Here is a 20,769-nt window from a genome sequence, read left to right on the forward strand (position 1 = left end):
AGCTTTCTGAGGCTGAGAGTGGGCGTGTTCTGAGGGTTTTGTTAAAACTAAAATCTGCAGCTGTAACTTCAGTTCGTGAACCAACCACCATCCTGAGGATAAGGGAACGGCTGCCCTGAACCTCCACCTGTTGTTCTGTCACGCCGATGGAATAGCTTCGAATAAACGCACCTGTAACCAGCTGACGCAAAACTCCTAAAGCGTTATTGACTTTGAGTTAAGTAAGACGCAAAACTCCTTCAGAGTTAAGCCAGACGCTCGAGACTGTGTACCCTGCGACATCTCTGGACCAGAGGATCGGTTCTACTCGCGTCTTCTCTACCGGATCGAGTACCCTGAGGCTGACAACATCCTCCTTGACCTCCGGATTCACACAGAGGGTCGCCTGAATGGGTGAGGTAGCACACAGATTGTGTTTGATGCTGTGCTCTCTAAGTAACAACCAAGTTAGCTGCAAAACCATCATTTCCAACCCAGAACAAGTTCCTCTCTCTGAAAGGAACCTTCTGAGAATCCATTCACGCATCCAAGCTCTCATTTCATTTTAGCTTTCCATCCAGACACAGGTAAAGCTTTTGATACCAAGTTTAATATCAAAGCTGGTAAATTGTCATCCATGAATTGTCATTTTTAATTGTCATTTCTGAATTGTCGTTTCAAATTGTCAAGTTTAAAATTGTTAGTAATAAATTCTTTATTTTTAAACTCTGCCTCATCTTTGAAATGAAACACAGAATGGTGTGTATTTCTGGTTATTGAAAAAGCAAAGATTCCTTTAACTTCTGATAAAAAAAATAACTTTTGCTATTAAATTTAATTATCTTAAATTAAACATTAATCTTTGGATTAAATATAGACCAAGCAGGTTGGTGTATGAACTTCTATCGATTGTACAAGTATCCTGGATTTGTATACATGATATAAGCTTCATATGCTAATTGGCTTGATCATTCTCAGAATCTAAAAACTGATAGCAAACAGTGTTGATTCTAGTATGTAGTTTACACGCTACAACGTAGAGCCAGGCTTTGACAGCTGGAAATGTGAAACAAATCTAGAAACGATAAACAAACAAAGTTAAGTGAGTTTGAAAACTTGAAATAAACAAAACGGACACAGAAAGATGGAGGAATGCTTCTACGTTTTGTTGATGAGGCGTCGCCGCCACCGTCATTTCAAGGTTAGGAGAGTGTGGGTACGGTGGCTGGAGAAAAGGGCCAGGCAAGGTGTTTATGCGGTCTGCTCCCAGAGATGCAGCTTGAAAATCCAGACTGCTTCTGACAGCACCGCCGCCTGGATCCTGGATCCTTCCGGAGGGCAGTGGAAACAAAGGGCCCATCGATCTGCAGGGTACCGCTTTGTGTATTTTTCTGACAGACAGGGCAGGGGGCTGCACCTGAATTCATCTTGGGGTCATGTGAGCGGAGAACTCGCTTTGATTGGCCACTAGAATATTTCAGCTCAGCCAGCAGCTGAGTATTAGTGGTGCACACGACGAGTTTTAACCCCTTCGTGAGGGAAAATATTAAACAGTCTGATGAGGCAGAAAATTCAGTGAAAATCAAGCAACTTGGAGGCGCTAAAAGCAAACCAAATCTGCAAAGTTTCAGGATGAGAAACACTGGAGCCAATTGTGGCATTTTTTTTTCTTAAACAGAGACTTGATTATCAACATGAAACTTGAGTCACGTTTTCACCATCGACATACATATATGGACAATTGGTTTCCATAGACTCCAATAACACGTTTTTGAAGAGAAATGGGAAGTGGCTTTGAGCAAGTTTTCAATATTTTTAACATACCGTATTTTCTGGACTATAAGTCACTCCGGAGTATAAGTTGCACCAGCCATAAAAAGTATAATGAAGAAAAAAAAACATATATAAGTCGCATTTTGGGGGGAAATTTTATTATTTTTCTTACAAAATCTGAGTCCAAGCGTTTCACATTGCAAAACAAGTACCGGTAACAATAACAGAATAAACAACATGGCGCAGCAGCGCGCCTTTGGCTGTGTCTCAATTCGGGGTCTGCATCCTACGTCGGCCAGATTCGTCGGCCGGTTACGTCACAGCGCCGCGACTAAGCCTGTCCCAATTCGGAGACTCCTTCAAATGCGGTCGACGAATGCGGCCTTCTTTTCGCCCCTCTGAAGGTACGGGACTCTGTTGGAGCTCGGAGAGAAGCGTAAGGACATGCTGGAGAAGAGCTGCAAGAAGTTCATGTTGTTCCGCAAAGCCAACGAGCTGCAGCAGTGGATCAACGAGAAGGAGGGCGCCCTGACCAACGAGGAGGTCGGCTCGGACCTGAAGCAGGTCGAGGTCTTGCAGAAGAAGTTTGACGACTTCCAGAAGGTCGGACTTTTCCTCCTCTCCGTCTTCCAGCAGCAGCTGTCAGATCAGCTCAGGTGATAATCAGCAGGTGCTTTTGTCCTGCAGGACCTGAAGGCCAATGAGTCCCGCCTGAGGGACATCAACAAGGTGGCATCTGAACTGGAGTCAGAAGGTCTGATGGCTGAGGAGGCTCCTATGGTTCAGGCTCAGGTGAGCGTCACCTGTCTGCAGCAGCTGGTCCCTCTCACTTCCTGGTTTGTTAACTCTGCTCGTCTCTGTTTGTAGCAACAAGAACATCTGGGTTCTGCTCCTGGAAAGGTGCGTGTTGTCCTCCGCCTCCACCAGAACCAGACGTGGTGTTTTTGTTACCACTCATTTGTTTGTTTGTTTGTTTACAGGATGAAGCTGACTCTAAGACGGCATCACCCTGGAAGGTGAGTTCATTCAGCTGATCAGAGGTCACCTCTGATGGCCGCAGTCACGGCCGACCGTGCTGACATCACACAGGAATTCAGGTGACCCGGCAGGCACCAGGTGCTGGTGAAAGTGGGGACATGTCAGCTGGTTGCCATGGCTACAGTTATTTTTATGCATCTGTATGACTGCTGACTGGTGTGTGTTTCCTGTGATCTTTGACCTCAGACCGTACGGTTGGGCGTTCAGATGACGGCTAACTTTTGTTGGGGTTATTAGGAGCGAACAATTCATAAGCTTTAACTTACTTTTGGATTCTTCAATAAATTCTGTAAATATGGAACTATTTACTGATTTATTAATTAATTAAGATATTCTTAGATATCTTCGGGGCACCACCCTTTAATTAGAAAGGGAAATGAACCCAAAACTCTTATCAGTCTTTCTTGAAGTTCGTAGAATCCTCGGAGCAGAGACTTCTCTTCGACACAACAAAGCTATTTAATTAACAATTTGTCAAATGAATAAACAGTGGAATAGATGAATAATAACCGTGTGATATGATTGAAGATGGATGTGTTTGCATGTGATGGAGGATGTATGAATGGGGTCCTTTGTTCTCACAAAGGAGTAGTGTGTGTGTGTGTGTGTGTGTGTGTGCGTGTGTATGGATTCAAAATGGAGTCTTGAATACAAGATGGCTGACCCCTTTGTCTGGCTAAAGTGTGGGTGGCAACTTGCACTTTAACTTCCAAAGCACTTAGAATCAGTAGTAACTTAACCTTAAATCACTCAAAACATTTCAAAAGATCATGAAACAACGCAAAAGATTAATCACAAATTAATATCTTTTAGTTTCAGCCTGGCCATGACAGAAACCATTTTAAGATACCAAACAATGATCAATAAGCAGTTTATTCTTTCAAAATGACCCGACGGACGTGTTTGGGACGAAAGAGGAAAACACGAAGCTACTTTTTAAGCAATAGCGCGGTTTTATTGCTTATTCTGGACTATAGAGTTAACGGAAGAAGAAGGAGAGAGAGAAAGAGATGAGTTGCTGATCACCAGAAGAGCGAGGCGTCCCTCCCTCTTTGATTTGACGGTTCTCCGTGTTTCTCCGCAGCTTTCGGCGTCGTCCGTCGGTTTGATGCTTTCTCCGTTGTTTGGCGTTCACGAGTGTTTCTCCACGGGCTGGACAGAGACAGCAAAGTTTCTTTCTGTGCTGAGTTATAACTTACAGCGTGCTTGATGGAGTTGTTGCTTTCCTCCGCAGTTCTGTGTCCTCAAACATCAGCTGGAGGGGAGCAGAAACGAGCAGATCTGATGGGCTTGCAGTTTAGTTTCCAGCAGTTCCGTGGGCTCAACTTGGCACTTAGAGCTTCCGCGTGCTCAAGTTGTCGGAGCGTTGACAAGCGTGTCCTTACCGCCAGGTATCCTGGGCAAAAGAAACGAGGATTCTTTGTCTCTGCTGAAGATTTATGGTCTTAGTTCGCGGGAAAAGCTCCACGGCTTCCCGCACATGCGCAGAACGTGTTTCTGGTACTAGGCGGTGACATCATCCCAATGCTTCCGTGTGCAAAGCATCATGGGAAATGAAGTTTCTTGGTGCTGATGTGATTATTTGCTTTTCAGAGCAATTTAAGCACAGTCATTTTGGAGAAAATCACTGCATAGTAATTTCCTCATGAGGTCAGACCCTCAACATTCCCCCTTTTGGTTTCGGGGATCGCGCCCAAAGCTCGATCGTCGGAAGCACAGATGGGTTTGTTCCTCATGAACGTAGGTCGACTTGATTGTCGGAAGCACAGGTGGGTTTGTCCCTTAGGACGTTGGTCTCCTTGGACGCCTTTGTCTTTGGTCTTTGTCTTGGATCCTGGCGCCTTTGGTCTTGATCCTGGTCAGGCACAAAGAGGATAGGAAACGGGATAGTCCCCAACGCGCATAACGAGAAGAAGCCACTCACGCAGGTGGTACGCAATGAAGATGTCGTCCATGCGAGAGGTAGTAGTGTAGAAGGAGGAAGGTCGGTGGGCGGTTAACTCCACGAGTGGACACAAAGGCATCTCACCGCCGGCCATACAGTTCAGTTTATGGAGGACGCGGTGATGTATGAGGTCCATAGTTCGCAAACGCGCATTGACCTATGTGGTCCCAAGATTCCCCCCTTTTTGGTCCAAAGGGCGGATCAGGACAGTCTTTGGGCTAAAACAAGGACCATAAAACTAAGAGGTACTACAATGTGCTGGTGCGTCAGACAGAGTCATTGACAGACTGAGCTGGGCCGGCACATAACCACTAGTTAATATGTGACCAAGTACGAAACAAAAATACAGAAAACCCAAAAAAAAAACATATAACATCCAAGAAAATTCATAGCAACCTTGAGGTCTCATAAAATACATTCTTAGGTCATACATTCAGTGTGTAGCTTATAAAGAATGTGACATAATGCAACACTCAGATAAAAATGTGAGGTAGACTAAAGTGAGAACTACTCTTAGGGTTACAAAATAATAAAGAAAATGTTGCTCACCCCCTTTAGACAGGTGTGGTACATTCACGCTTGGATTCTCCCCGAACGCGGTCACGAGGCACACCGTAGGTGAGCAAGTGCATGTTATCTTGGAGTTTATTAACACGCCTGTAGGCGGAATAAGCTATCACGGCCGTGATGAGCCATCCCATCCCCAGGGCGACCAATGTGCAGATTAAAGTCGTATAATCTGTGTCAATGTAGCGTCTTGGGCGTCAAAGTAAGTTCACGCGGGTTTTGTGTGAACTTAGCAAATTTGGTTCCTTCAATCAGTAATTGTTGGTCAATTTCTAAATCGAAGGCAAAGTTACAACCCCGGAAAGCGTCCATGATCTCAATCTCTGAGTCATGCTGTTCGAGGTTGAGGTGATGGAGTGTCAGGTTTCTAGTTCAAAGTGGAAATGCCTACCGTCCTTTCAAATACCAATGTTCAGCATCGACCTAAACCTATAGATGTGAGGTGTCACAATTATGGGAACGTTTAACAGGAAACCGAGTTCTAATTTTTTTTCAACGTGAATGGGAATTGCACTGCCTAGGCTGTACGCTAGGTGGATTTGTGAAAGGTGCACAGTAGAGGGGTAGCAGCTGTCAAGCTATCTTTGAGCAGGTCCAGTGGTACCAAGTACGGGGAAATACGACTTTCAACCAAGCTGTCCAGCGTGGAACTTACTTCCCTGAGCAGGTCCTGCATCAAATCTCTCACCACTCATGTGTACACAATATCCTGATGTATGGTTTCAGACAAAGTCTTGATTGCACGTAGAGATTCATTAATCAGAGCAGAATGTAGGTTGACAGTTACAAGAGTACCCTGTAAGGTTTTAGTAAGTACTTCCTGTTAGCGTTCTAGGAGGAGTTTCTCTTGGTTAGTGAAAATGACGGCGGGGGGGCTTGGTTGTCGGTTAGTACATGTTAGTGGGTTAAACGTGCACTTTCCCCCCTTTCCATTTCCATGCATAGAACTATGTAGCGACTACGTCTACCTCCTGCGGGGAGTCTGGTCTCTGTACCCGCGGGGACGGTTTGACGTAGGGTTTGATTTGGTTTGCATGCACCCATTTGTAGACAGGCTCCTGTCTCGCTTTGGTGATGCGTAACCTGTATGCAACTGGAGAGAGTTTTGCCACGATCTCAAATGGTCCTGACCAGCAGGGCAGGAACTTCTTAGGTTTGCGTGCCGGTTGGGCGAACCGAAAGTAGAATACTTTGTCACCCACCTCGTATTCGCGGCTGGTTGTCTTTTGGTCGTAATAGGCTTTAGCGCCTTCTACGTTGGTCTCCAGTTTCTTCTGAGCATGCGCGAACGTAGCTCTGAGGTGTGTTTTCAAGTCTGCCACATACTGATGAGCGGTATAGGCAGTGGCAACACTGACATCCTCTGGGTGATACAGGAGGTGCAGTGGTAGAGTCATCAGTCTGCCGGTCATCATCTCAAAGGGCGTAACCCCTGTGGATCGCTGGGGAGTGGACCGTATGGCCATCAGGACCAGAGGGAGCTTGACGTCCCAGTCCTTCCCAGTGGAGCAGACGTACTTTTTGAGCATAGAGACGACCGTGCGGTTCATCCGTTCGACCTGTCCGGATGACTGTGGGTGATAGGGGAGGTGGAATCTCACTTCCACTCCCAGAAGTTCAAACAGGGACGTCATTACACTGGATGTGAAATGAGTTCCCCGGTCAGAGTCAATGCAGAGTGGAAGTCCCCATCGACTGAAAACGTGGTTAATCAGCAGTACAGCGGTTGTGACGGCTGTATCGTTTGGCGCTGGAAGGCATTCCACCCACTTTGTGAAACTGCAAGTTACAGTTAGCATATATTTGTTTCCTCTTGCCGATTTGGGAACCGGTCCAACCCAGTCGATCTGCAGGTGGGACCAAGGGAAGGTTATTCCCCTGCGTTGCAGTGGTGCTCTAGCAAGCGGCTGGGAGGGTTGAAAATGGGCACAAATGAGGCAGCCTTGGACATAGCTGTGTACATCCTTGGACATCGATGGCCAATATGCTACTTCTGTCAGTGACGCGAGGGTAGCTTTTGTTCCGCGGTGACCTCCAACCGGAGTGTCGTGGGCGTAGGCAAGCATCACTCCTCTGTGGTCGAGTGGAACAACCCAGCGCGGCGGGCTGTGATCGTCACGTATGTAAACTAACAAATCGTTTTGTAGTTTCAGATGCGCGAGTTGACGATGCAGGGTTACCAAATCTCGGCTTGCGCCAGTAGGTGGTGACGGTTGTTTAGACATCGGGCCCTTTTGGAGAAGCTCGCGGATGAGCTTCAGGTCAGGATCTTGTTCCTGCATGGTGACTAGGTCCGCGTCATGTGGTTGTCTGCCTAGAAACACGGGTACCCCAATGTTCTGAGGTTCGTCTGCCTGTTTAGCATGGCGACGAGTAATCGCACAGACCTCGTGAACGGCCTTGGGAGGAAGCCACTCGTCTTTGAATTCCCAGCAGGTTCCCTGGTCAGCACCGAGCTTAGCAAGGCGGTCAGCTTCGTCATTACCATCTTTCTCCGGACCTATGGTCCTGGAGTGACCTTTGACCTTTTTCCAGTAGACCATTATGCCTTTCTCAGTGGTGAGCAGATCACACGCTAGGAATAACTCCGAGTGTTTCACATCTCTGTTCCTGGCGTTTTTCATGTGGTTCTCCTTCCACATGGGGAAGTGAGAAATGAAGCTGTGTCTAGCGTAGTTTGAATCTGAGCAAAGGACGATTTGAGTGATGTCCAAGGCTGCCGCCTGCTGGAGGGTTATCAACACTGCAGCAATTTCGGCGTACTGACTAGACTTTTGGCCCAACCGGTAGTGATTTGGTTGCTTAGTGTCACAGTCCACCCAAACGACTCCAACCCCGGCACGGAGCTGGCCTTCGTGAAGGTAGGCGCATCCGTCAGTGTAAACTTTCGGAAGCCCTTGGCAAACATTCTCATCAAAGTAGCGATGATTGGATGCGGTCGGGTAGACTGCGGCAGGTGTGTCCAGGGGGCCCATGACGGAGTCAGAGTCACAGTGCTGGCAGCCTGCTAGCCCTTGTCCTAGCGCTAGCTTGGTGTTCTGACCATACTTGACCTCAATGTTGTATCCTTGGAGCACCATCATCCACGTCGCAATGCGGCTGCTTGACACTCTTCCTTCGCACAGACGCTGGCTGTTTAGGAAGGTGACGGGCTGATGACACGTTTCAATGATCACTTTCTGTCCACCGATGTAACTACGAAAGTGTTCGACGGCCCAGACTGTAGAGAGGAGAGCTCTCTCGCAGTCTGAGAACTGGAGTTCCACCTTGCTCAGAGGCTTGCTGGCGTATGCCACAACTCTCATGTCCTGATCGTGTTTCTGCTTCAAAGCAGCGCTCAGGCAGTGAGAGGAGAAAGTAGCCTCTATGTAGAACTCTTTATCCTTGTCTGGGTAAGCCAGACAGGGTGCGGACGCCAACTTCTGTTTTAGGAACTGGAAGGAGAGTTCTTGGGGTCTGTCCCACACGAAAGGTGTGTCGTTCCGAAGCAGCTCAGTGAGGGGCCTCACTGTTTCAGCGTACTCCTCAATGAACTGCCTGGAGTAGTTGCAGACTCCGAGGAAGCTCCTGAGTTCAGTCAGATTAGCTGGGGCTTTGATGTCCTGAATGGCTCTAATGCGTCCCGCTTGGGGCTCGACTCCATTAGGGCCAACCAGCAGTCCAACATACTCCACTTTGGTTCGACACCACTGTCCCTTGAGAATCGCCAATTTAGCTCCGGCGTCAGCGAGCTGTTGCAGCACGTGACGGAGTTCGGCCAGGTGCTCCTCGAAGGTTCGACTCCTCATCAAGATGTCATCGACATATATGAGGTTCCCTCTGGAAGCAGCATCTGACATGGCTTTGTGGAGGAAGATGTTGAACTCGGCAGGTGAGTTAGAGTAGCCAAAGGGGCAGCGGTTCCAAGTATATTGGCGATTTCCAAAGGAGAAAGCCAGCTTATACTGGTCCGCCGGCTCAACCTTCATGGTCCAGAAGCCGTCGGCTACGTCAACCGTAGAGAAGAAACGAGCATCTCTGACTCTGGCTAGCTCCTGATCTAAATGGATCATAGGCCACCTGGAGAGAGGTACTTGTTTGTTCAGTGCGCGATAGTCTATGGTGAGACGCCATTTCCCAGTCGGTTTCAGAACCGGCCAGATGGGAGAGTTGTAAGTGGAGTTACACTCTCTGATGATGTTTTTCTCCTTCAGCTGATCGAGGATCTCCTGGATCGACTCATAAGCAGCGAGGGGAATCTTGTACTGACGTACAAAAGTAGGAGGGGCATTCGGGTTCATCGGAATGCGAACCGTGTGCAGGTTTGTGAGTCCACAGTCCAGGGAGTCCCTGGATAAGATGGACTGAAACTCATAGAACAGGCTTCTAAGCGCTGCTCTCTGCTCCTCTGACTCCAGCGCATCCGCTTTGTCAAGCTGCTGGCTGACTTCGGCCTCGAAGCCGTCATAAGGTTCAGAGGAGGAGGGTCTCTGATGTTCCGGGCTTTCAACCGGTGACTCAGAGGGTTGAGTATTTATTGCAAAAACCGTTAGACACTGACCGTTGTCAGTATCTAAGGTTGCACTGCAAATGGGTTCCTTAGGAAGGGCTTCATGCCGCTTGATGGTAATCATTTGTGAAGGGAAAGTACTGAATGTGTCTGCACCAACCTGTCTGTCGTTCAAGAACAACGGAAGTTGTCCGATCACGGGGACTGAAAGTTCAAAGTCATGGAATGAGCTATCTATCAGCATGCCCAAGGGCTTTCCTGCCGGCATGTGGATAGGACTCTGGGTCGGATTTTCGACCAACAAGTACGCAGAACGATTGTTCAGCTCCAAGAGTGGCGTGCCACAGACGGCTAAGTTGAGCTCCAAGAAGTGTGGTGATGGCTGGAAGAAGGCCTGTGTGCCTGGCAGCTTCTGATGCTTCATCAGAGTCAGACGAACAGGCACTCCTTTGACCTGTGGGGGCAGAACCGTGCTGGCCTCAACCACTGCACGGCAGGCCTGTGGAATGGTCTGACCGGACAGCAAGTGTTCAGGGCCTTCTGAGCGAGGCTCAGAGGATGGTGTGGCTCGAGCCCAAAGGACTTGATTGCAAGTGTCCAGCTGGGCACCGAGTCGAACCAGCAGATCTGCTCCGATGAGTGCAGGTGGATCAAGCTGTGGTATGATGCTGAATGTATGTGTGAGCTGTCTTGCTCCAAGCTGGATAGTCAGAGAGCAGACCTCTGGCGCTTTCAGGAGCCTCTGCGGCCAAGTAGGTGACAGGAGCCGATGGCTACGTGTCACACTGACCAGAAGGGGGTCCTTCTGACGCAGGTGTTCAAACGTCTGCTGGCTGATGGCTGACTTTTCAGATCAAAGAGCAAGGCGAGCATCTGAGATGTGGGTGCAGTTGATGGTAAGACCACCAACTATGTGTGGTGCATATGGCTGCAGGCTGACGTTCTTCAGCGAGCAGAGAAAAGATGAATGTGCGCGGAACGGAGTTCCAGGAGCGGTTTCATGCCTTTGCAGGCGGACATCGTCTGTGGGAGCTGTAGGGAGGGGCATGACCTTGGAACAAGGGTTTTGCTGCTCACTTATGCTGACTTCAAGAATGGAGGATGGTCGGCTGCTATCCGGGTTCCAGGGCTTAGGTGTGTTCACCTGGGCCCACAGTTGACCCTTCTGACAGTCGATGAGGGGAGCTAGACGTTCAAGCAGGTCCTGACCAACGAGAAGTGGTTCAGTGTCTAGCTGGCAGACATAAAACGGGTGAACCAGAGTCATGTCTTGGAAGGTGATGTCCAGCCACGCCCGGTGAGTGATACACTCCCGGGTCTGGGTGTAGCTGGTGATTTTCAGGTCACAAGGTTCAACCTGGACTGGTTTCCCGAGCGACCGCATGGTGTCAGACACGCGATGGAACAGTGTGGAGCACATCAGGGTTATTTCTGAGCCGGTATCCAGCAGAGCATCAACTTGTATGCATCCACCTAGATTGGTGCTACAGTACAAACGGCGAGCATGATCATGGTTTGTTAAGTCACCAAGGAACTTCAGAAATTTAGTATCTGGTTTCTCTGGGGGGTAGATTTCAGGAGACTCCGGTGGTCTACCAGTAGTGTTTCCCCAACTGATCAGGTAAGTCCTGGCCACGCTGGGGGGTTGAGCCACGCCTAGTCATGCGGACGTTGGCTCTGGGTCTGGCTTCTTAGAAGAAGACTTTGGTGCAGGGGTCTCATCTGCAGATCTCAGCTGTTCCTTCTGTTTAGCTAGGAACTGCTGAAACATTTCCTGGAGGTCGGCTTTGGTCAAGTACTCACCTGCGGACTCGCGTTCGGGACCTACCTGTGGGCAGCGCTCCTTAAACCTTCCATTGTTCCGACCTGCATGCCGTTGGTTTTGGTTGGGCCACTTCCTGTCTGATTGTCCAGACCTAGGCGGCCAATCAGCACCCCCCTTCCCCTGTTGAGGAGATTGGGACTGCTCTCGTGGTTTATCAGGTCTAGTTTTAGCAGATTTTGGCTTAGTGGGTGGAGCTTCTGTGCCTTCGAGCTCCAAACGCGGCTCGGCGTCGGGAGCTAGGTGCATGACGCGGTGATGTGCGTCAGGCTTTTGAGGCTTTCCGCCGGCTTCCCAAGCCTGTTGAGCGTATCTCCTAATCTCCTGAGTTGTCAGTTTTTTTATCCGACAATACATTGAGACTTCGGAGCGAACACACTCGTGCAGGTTGTGAATGAACAGGGATCTGAAGGCAGGGTCTTCCTCGAGCCCAGGGCCGTTTCGACCTTGGAAATAAGCACTTTTGAGTCGGCGATAATACTCTCTGGGGGGTTCGTTCCTCCCGTGTTTGATGGAGAAGGCCCCCATTGTAGCTGACGCAGAGTCTGCATACGTGGCGTATTCATCTCTCAACGCTCGGCAGAGCGAGGAGTACCGATCTCGAATGTCAGATGGTAGAGTTTCCATGAAACCGTGCACCGTTCTAGATGTGGTTTTCCAAATTAGCTTGAGCTTTTCCCTTGAAGAAGGTGCTGGAAGATCAAGCAGACAACGTTCTATCTCCCTGAGATAATCGTCGACATTGGATTCATTGGTGTTAGGATCAAAGCGTTCTATGTCTTTAGCTAGCGATTCAATTTGACGTACACGGAGCCCTGACTCACGGTACGGCGCGTCATCCTCTGACTCTGACCCACGGTCTGTCTCAGAGGGTGCTGGATATCGCTGGTGTGCTCTGGGCTCCCACTGTTGACTCCTGGGGCCCAAATCGGGGTTCGGCATGCTGTGGCGGGCTGCTGGCACGTCACGTGGGTGTCTTGGGAGGTCCTCCTCCCGGGGCACGTCTGCGTAGTGCAGCCTGCGTCTTTCAACTGGGGCTTCTGCGTAATACACTTTGTCCGGATACGGACTGGCGTATGATGCTTTGTCCTGCAGCTGGTTACCGGCATGCCGAATACCGGAGTAACTAGGATGGGTGGATGGTTGAGGTGCAGCTTGGGGTGCATAACCCCAATCGGCACCTTGCACCCTTCGTGGACTGGGGGAGCGGTCTAAATAGAGGTGCCGCTCAGCTGGTCGACTTCTCACTGATTGAGAAGGCCGTGAAGATGAGGGTGGTGGTCCAACCTGGGGTTCGAGGGCGAACTGCTCTCGGCCCCTAGGTGGTCCTGAATGCCCTATAGTGTGTGTAGGGAACGGGGCCGAAGGTTGGGACAGATAAGCTTCATCTCTCCCCTGCGGCGTGCGTCCGTCCAGAGAGTCCCACACCACATACTGTTGATTATCGTATGGAGACGTATCAGGAGGTAGCCTACCTTTACGGCGGGACGGCGGTCCCTCGCTTCCTTGGGTGGAGGAAACCAATTGGTCTTTGGCGATCGTCCTGGGCGGACCCTGGTTGGCTTTGCCGGCTTGCTTTCGTACCGGTGTGGGAGAGCACTCTGGCTCAGCCTCAGAGTCACGGTGTTCCCCCCCTTCCCACTGTCTGTTGTCATCAGCAGAGGGGGGCGGGGTCTCCTCCCCATCTTCCCCAGAATCGGTGCGGGTGTCGTCTTCCTCGATCAGCCTTCCATTTCGCTGTTTTTCAGCTAGCATACTCTGGAGGTTCATGATCTTCTGACCACGTTGGAGTCCTCTCTGATAGAGGATCAGGGCTAACTTAGCTAAGTGAACCTGGATTGGTTTTGTACCATCCGGGTTTTCTATTTGATCAATTACAGCTTCTAGCTCGTCGCTACGCTGTTCTTCAGTGAAATCCCTAGAAGGGTAGTCGGGTTCTCGAGCAACCGCGACCAGTTTGGACAATATTTGTCCAGAAAGTAGGCCAGGTTCATAGTCGTGGGCCGCAGCGCCACCTGGTTGCTGGGAGTTGGTCAGGTCACTACTCTGTCCCTCCATTTTAACAACCGAACCAAAAATAGCCTAGTAGAGCTTCTGCAGATAGCTCAAACTGCACCTTTTGGGCAGCAACTGCTAGCTTTGTAGCAGAAAAACACTAAATTAACCTTTGTGCGCACAGGTTTTAGCGTTTTAAGATTGCACGGAATGCCGTGACTAACGCCTAAAATACTATCCCTTTCAGTATTTTAGCAAAAGCTGGTGCGTTGCCGTAGCAACGTCTTACAACACTTGCAGTGTTAAATATGCTAGTTATTCCTTCAGAATATTAGCAAACAAGGTGTTATCAGTCTTTGAGTGAAGGTTTCAGTTAGTTATAATAGCCACTGTGAGTTAAAGTCGCTAAATTAGCAGTTAATTTTAGCCTAAAAGGGTTAGTCAGAATTACTTACACACTGCACCTTTAATGAGGAACTGAATTTTAACCTAAAAGGTTAACCAGAATTAATTACACGTTGCACCTTTAAGGAAAAACTGAATTTTAACCTAAAAGTCAACCAGAATTAATTTACACGTTGCACCTTTAAAGAAGCACTGAGTTACTGGTGAGAGTTCGATGCAGCTTCCTGCTCAGCGAAATCAGCACCACTCTGTTGCTGGTTCAAGGCTGAACAACTGATTATTTTTAATTCAAGCTCTTTGGATTTATTTGTTTGTTTGTGCCGGATAGAAAGTCTCTGTGTATCCAAGCCTCACACGGGGCACCAATAAAATGTTGGGGTTATTAGGAGCGAACAATTCGTAAGCTTTAACTTACTTTTGGATTCTTCAATAAATTCTGTAAATATGGAACTATTTACTGATTTATTAATTAATTAAGATATTCTTAGATATCTTCAGGGCACCACCCTTTAATTAGAAAGGGAAATGAACCCAAAACTCTTATCAGTCTTTCTTGAAGTTCGTAGAATCCTCGGAGCAGAGACTTCTCTTCGACACAACAAAGCTACTGGACACAAAAATCTGAATTTTATAACATTTAATTAACAATTTGTCAAATGAATAAACAGTGGAATAGATGAATAATAACCGTGTGATATGATTGAAGATGGATGTGTTTGCATGTGATGGAGGATGTATGAATGGGGTCCTTTGTTCTCACAAAGGAGTAGTGTGTGTGTGTGTGTGTGTGTGTGTGCGTGTGTATGGATTCAAAATGGAGTCTTGAATACAAGATGGCTGACCCCTTTGTCTGGCTAAAGTGTGGGTGGCAACTTGCACTTTAACTTCCAAAGCACTTAGAATCAGTAGTAACTTAACCTTAAATCACTCAAAACATTTCAAAAGATCATGAAACAACACAAAAGATTAATCACAAATTAATATCTTTTAGTTTCAGCCTGGCCATGACAGAAACCATTTTAAGATACCAAACAATGATCAATAAGCAGTTTATTCTTTCAAAATGACCCGACGGATGTGTTTGGGACGAAAGAGGAAAACACGAAGCTACTTTTTAAGCAATAGCGCGGTTTTATTGCTTATTCTGGACTATAGAGTTAACGGAAGAAGAAGGAGAGAGAGAAAGAGATGAGTTGCTGATCACCAGAAGAGCGAGGCGTCCCTCCCTCTTTGATTTGACGGTTCTCCGTGTTTCTCCGCAGCTTTCGGCGTCGTCCGTCGGTTTGATGCTTTCTCCGTTGTTTGGCGTTCACGAGTGTTTCTCCACGGGCTGGACAGAGACAGCAAAGTTTCTTTCTGTGCTGAGTTATAACTTACAGCGTGCTTGATGGAGTTGTTGCTTTCCTCCGCAGTTCTGTGTCCTCAAACATCAGCTGGAGGGGAGCAGAAACGAGCAGATCTGATGGGCTTGCAGTTTAGTTTCCAGCAGTTCCGTGGGCTCAACTTGGCACTTAGAGCTTCCGCGTGCTCAAGTTGTCGGAGCGTTGACAAGCGTGTCCTTACCGCCAGGTATCCTGGGCAAAAGAAACGAGGATTCTTTGTCTCTGCTGAAGATTTATGGTCTTAGTTCGCGGGAAAAGCTCCACGGCTTCCCGCACATGCGCAGAACGTGTTTCTGGTACTAGGCGGTGACATCATCCCAATGCTTCCGTGTGCAAAGCATCATGGGAAATGAAGTTTCTTGGTGCTGATGTGATTATTTGCTTTTCAGAGCAATTTAAGCACAGTCATTTTGGAGAAAATCACTGCATAGTAATTTCCTCATGAGGTCAGACCCTCAACACTTTAATTCCATCAAGGTAAGAGGAAGCTCTTCCCTTCCTGTCTGAGCGATCCGTCTCCAGGTTTCCTCGTCCGGCGTCCAGCCCGCTCGCGTCCACCTTCATCTCACTGGGTTTGGTTTCTCTCCAGGAGCTGAACAACCGCTGGCGCTCGCTGCAACAGCTGGCTGAAGACCGGAGCAACATGCTGGGCAGCGCCCATGAGGTGCAGCGCTTCCACAGGTACCCCGCACACTTATGCGCCGCTTACAGGTCAGTAGAGTTTGGACCCACACTCAGACGGAGTTCTGATGTCTTCTCAGAGACGTTGATGAGACCAAAGAGTGGATCGAGGAGAAGAACCAGGCCCTGAACACAGACAACTACGGCCACGACCTGGCCAGCGTTCAGGCTCTGCAGCTTAAACATGAAGGCTTTGAGCGTGACCTGGCAGCTCTGGGTGATAAGGTCCGCTTCCTGATCGGTACCAGGACCCGGGTTGTCTCTGGAGACACGTTCTTCATGGTTCTGGTGACTCCACAGGTGAAATCTCTGGGAGAGACAGCAGAACGCCTGATCCAGTCCCACCCTGAGGCTGTGGATGACATCCAGGAGAAATGCACAGAGCTGAACACGGCCTGGAGCAGCCTGGTGGGTCGGGCCGACCAGCGCAAGGAGAAGCTGGGGAACTCTCACGACCTGCAGCGCTTCCTGTCAGACTTCAGGTGAGCTGGAGGCGGAGCCTGAACTGGGTTCAGTCCAGGAGTGGTTCCTGACTAGCTGTGGTTCTTCACAGGGACCTGATGTCATGGATTAACGGAATCCGGGGCTTGGTGTCCTCCGATGAGCTGGCCAAAGATGTGACGGGAGCTGAGGCTCTTTTAGAACGCCATCAGGTTTCTGCCCGGTTCTGTAGACCGCTTCCGATGCAACCGGATCACTTCCTCTGACTCTCTCTTCCTCCTGCAGGAACACCGGACGGAGATCGACGCTCGGGCTGGGACCTTCCAGGCCTTCGAGCAGTTTGGCCAGCAGCTGCTTGCTCGAGGGCACTACGCCAGTCCTGAGATCCAGCAGAAGCTGGAGGCTCTGGACCGCGAGCGGGCAGACCTGGAGAAGGCTTGGGTCCAGCGGCGCATGATGTTGGATCAGTGCCTGGAGCTTCAGGTGGGATTACGCACGCACACACACAAATACACACACACACACACACACGTACACACACACACACAAATACACACACACACGTACACATACACACACAAATACACACACACACGTACACATACACACACAAATACACACACACACACACGTACGTACACATACACACACACACACACACACACACACACACACACACATGCATGCACGCAAGCACATTCACTCACTCACACACACACACACACACAGACACACACACACACACACAGTGATCTGGTGTACCAGTGTGTTCATGAAACCAAAGAAGTCCAATTGCCTTCTTTAAAAATCCTTTTGATGTCATACTGAACAACTGTTGTATTTGATTCTAATTTTAATGATTCTGTTTCAGGTGGAAATGCTGTGTGATTCCTGTGTCCTGTGGCCCATGACGTGTCAGCCTTGCTGAGTTCTCTGTAGCAAGGATTTCTGGTGTTTGTGGCCGTTCCAGAGTGCACCTGATCCGGTCTAACACTTCACATCCCAGCACACGCACGAACACATGCTTGTTGATGTTTGTTGTTCATGATGTTTGTGGTTCATGGTTTACATGTTTATAGTTGTTCATCCCACGTTTTCTTGATGACTCTTAGAAATGTTTCTTCACAGGTGCAGCTGCTGGTTGCTGTTTTTATGTTGGTTTGCTAGTTGTATTAATTTTTCTCTTATTTACTTGTTTATCCTCTATCAGCAGTCTTTATTCCAGATTGGTTCAGCATTTACATGCTGATGCGGCGATACATAACCCAAACCAATATTACTCAAGGGGAACCTCGTACACATTAAGGCTCCTTGTCATGAGCCGGGGTGAGTACTCCTGTTCTCTTAACCATCTGTGAGTCTCTTGCCAGGAGAGGGAGTGGCCCAGCTGTTCCTGATCAGCAATCAGCGGGGTGCTTTCCTATTTAAGGTGGATGGTGGACACAATTCGACGCTAGAAGATTGCCTCAGTTTTGGTAGTAACCAGCCACTCGTGTTACCTCTAGTGTTCCTAGGATTAATGTTATTTCGTAGCGTTTTTGCTCTTATATTGGATTTACCATTCTTCAGGATTCCTGTCGACCTCATTGGATACTGACCTCTACTCCAGGATTCTGATATTCAGCACACGGACCTTATCACCACCCTCCATAACCCACCTCTCATCTCACCCAGTGCCCCATCCACCAGGATGCCCCGCTTCTCTCCACCTCTGCTCCCTCTCCTGCGCTTCCCCCGGCTCTCTACCTCTCCCTCCTCCAGCCAACACATACACCCCCCCCCCCCCCCACAGTAAGTCTGCTGAACACCTCTGCCTGCCTACAATGGATTTTAAAACCAGAACTGAGGTGGAAAGAGTACTAAAATGTTGTACTTAAGTACAAGTATAATTACTTTCATGAAATTTTACTCAATTACAAGTAAAATTACCTGCCTCAAAATGTACTCAAGTAAAAGTAAAAAGTAGCTTATTTCAAATGTAGTCAGAGTAAAAGTTACTTAGTTACTTTTTTGACTGTGCAAGGACGGGCTCTTCTGAATAGTTAAAAAAAGACAATGGGGTATAACTGTCAAAGTGGCCGTTTTTTTAATTAAATGAACAAATATGCATATTGAAGTACAAAGGCAGTTACACTGCAAACTAGTAACATAAATTAGGTTATAGTCACAGGCCCATGACTTTTCCCTGAATGCTTATTTAGAGCAGCTGATTTTTAAAGTTAGCAGAGTTCATCTTTGGTAGTGGGTTCACTCACTCATTTAAAGATATCGGCCAGAGGCAAAATTCATTTGAACAGCATGTGTAAATGTGTATTAAAATCTCAGATGAAAAAGGTTTTTGGATTTTGTCGGCTGTAATTGTAAGAAAATCTGATGTTTGTGACTGGCGCAGGAAAAACAGAAACTAACTTCCGGTCTAAGCCCTGGGCAGCTGGTGACGTTTCACATGGAGCTCTGCTGAAACAGCTGTAGTAAACAACACCTGACTCTGCTGTTTCTGCGTTAGCGTTATAGCAGAGAACAATGTGTCATCAGTCAGATGTAGCTTCTGAAGCCTCTACTAGTCTGTCAGATTTGTTTTTTCTCTGGGATACGGCGACGAGAACGGATGTTAGATTACTGGAGAAGTTCAACCGAACTTCGACCCCGCCAGCTGGATATCACTACCAGAGGTGCAGACATGTTTTAGACCGTTTGACTCAGAAGACCTGCGACCTGATTTGGACATAGAGGAGGATTCTGTTCATCTTCAGAACCAAAATCGGTACAGTTTGTTTACTTTTCTTAAATATTTCATTTCTGTGCTTCACTGGAAGCTCTAAGCTGGCAAGTTTTCAGCTAGTCTTAGCTCCATCATGTGTCCCATTATAGTTCAGTAATCTACAGTTTTACTGCGGTGTGTATTTATTGACATAACTCTGGAAAATAATGAACCTACAATTTACCAGAATAAATCTTCCTGATGCTGGAGTAACTCCTTAGCTCAACTCGTTGTTTGCACTAATCCAGGATGTCATGGAGGTTCTAATGTTGAGAGAGAGAGAGAGAGAGAGAGAGAGAGAGAGAGAGAGAGAGAGAGAGAGAGAGAGAGAGAGAGAGAGAGAGAGAGAGAGAGAGAGAGAGAGAGAGAGAGAGAGAGAGAGAGAGAGAGAGAGAGAGAGAGAGAGAGAGAGAGAGAGAGAGAGAGAGAGAGAGAGAGAGAGAGAGAGAGAGAGAGAGAGAGAGAGAGAGAGAGAGAGAGAGAGAGAGAGAGAGAGAGAGAGAGAGAGAGAGAGAGAGAGAGAGAGAGAGAGAGAGAGAGAGAGAGAGAGAGGACCTTTTGCTGCAGCTGTAAACACAATTTTACGTAATAATTAGGAGCATGAAAGTAAACAAATAACAGTGATTCACAATATTAGCATCAGCAGCTAGCTTGTTTTACGTGCTGGAGTGACCTATGCGAAACACAGTTCTTCACTGTCTGGAGGAGAGGATTTGGATTTTCTGTAATCATTTATGACAAAAGTCCTTAATAAAATAAAAAAAACTGGACCCAGTACATGTTTATATAGATAATAAAGTGTAGTTATTTTGCATTTCTACAATTTTAATGCTGAGCCAATACCTTTAACCCTTCACCACTGAAATCAGTTTGTTCATTCCAATCCTCCTAAATAATCCTCCAATCATCCAACTGGAATCCTTAAGGGTCCCGTAACGTCCATCCTGTCAGAACAGGCCGTGGGAGCTCAGGTGTTACTAGAACTAATGGTGTCTCCTCACCAGCGTGAGCCTCCAAACTGTGAAGGTTGGTCTCCAAACATGAACTTCAAATTCATGCATTTATCTCCTCTTGTAACACTTTAACATATTTTAAAAGGCTTGTATCATGATAAGTTACACCTCCCAGACCAAAGATAAGATAAAATATTATCATAGACACTGCAGAGACGTCATTGTTTATTAAATATAAGTTATTTTCCTGAGCCATTACTTCAGCCAAGATATAGGATGCATGGATTTGATGAAACCATGCTGTCTTATGCAGTCCTACACACACACACACACACACACACACACACACACACACACTGCAGCATGTTAGAATCATTTGAATGACTAATTTAACTACACTGAACTGCTTTCGTAATAATTGAATCTCTTATTCTGGAGTAAAATAAAGAAACAAGCTAAATCATCACATATCTGTGGCATCAAGGAGCATCTTCTGAGTTCAAACACAGGGATGGAGCACAATGTTTACACCTGAACA

General features: G+C 47.7%; 3 protein-coding genes across 3 annotated transcripts in view; 2 read left to right on the forward strand and 1 right to left on the reverse strand.

Annotated features, from left to right (window-relative positions):
• The window catches only part of LOC129163042 (gastrula zinc finger protein XlCGF57.1), a 436,254-nt gene that overhangs the window by 146,485 nt on the left and 269,000 nt on the right, over positions 1 to 20,769 (reverse strand). The gene's annotated exons all lie outside the window — the stretch shown is intronic.
• Positions 2,074 to 7,305, forward strand: LOC139066304 (spectrin alpha chain, non-erythrocytic 1-like). Its single transcript, XM_070548745.1, has 4 exons — positions 2,074 to 2,355; positions 2,440 to 2,544; positions 2,620 to 2,768; positions 7,203 to 7,305. The coding sequence occupies exons 1-4, from the start codon at positions 2,197 to 2,199 to the stop codon at positions 7,303 to 7,305; spliced, it is 516 nt and encodes a 171-aa protein (XP_070404846.1). The 5' UTR covers positions 2,074 to 2,196.
• LOC129152232 (spectrin alpha chain, non-erythrocytic 1-like) lies at positions 15,861 to 17,445 on the forward strand. Its single transcript, XM_070548746.1, has 6 exons — positions 15,861 to 15,872; positions 15,985 to 16,076; positions 16,157 to 16,558; positions 16,630 to 16,729; positions 16,803 to 17,048; positions 17,389 to 17,445. The coding sequence occupies exons 2-6, from the start codon at positions 16,039 to 16,041 to the stop codon at positions 17,443 to 17,445; spliced, it is 843 nt and encodes a 280-aa protein (XP_070404847.1). The 5' UTR covers positions 15,861 to 15,872; positions 15,985 to 16,038.

This window comes from Nothobranchius furzeri, chromosome 2, assembly GCF_043380555.1.
Source record: "Nothobranchius furzeri strain GRZ-AD chromosome 2, NfurGRZ-RIMD1, whole genome shotgun sequence".
Classification (NCBI taxonomy): Eukaryota; Metazoa; Chordata; class Actinopteri; order Cyprinodontiformes; family Nothobranchiidae; genus Nothobranchius; species Nothobranchius furzeri.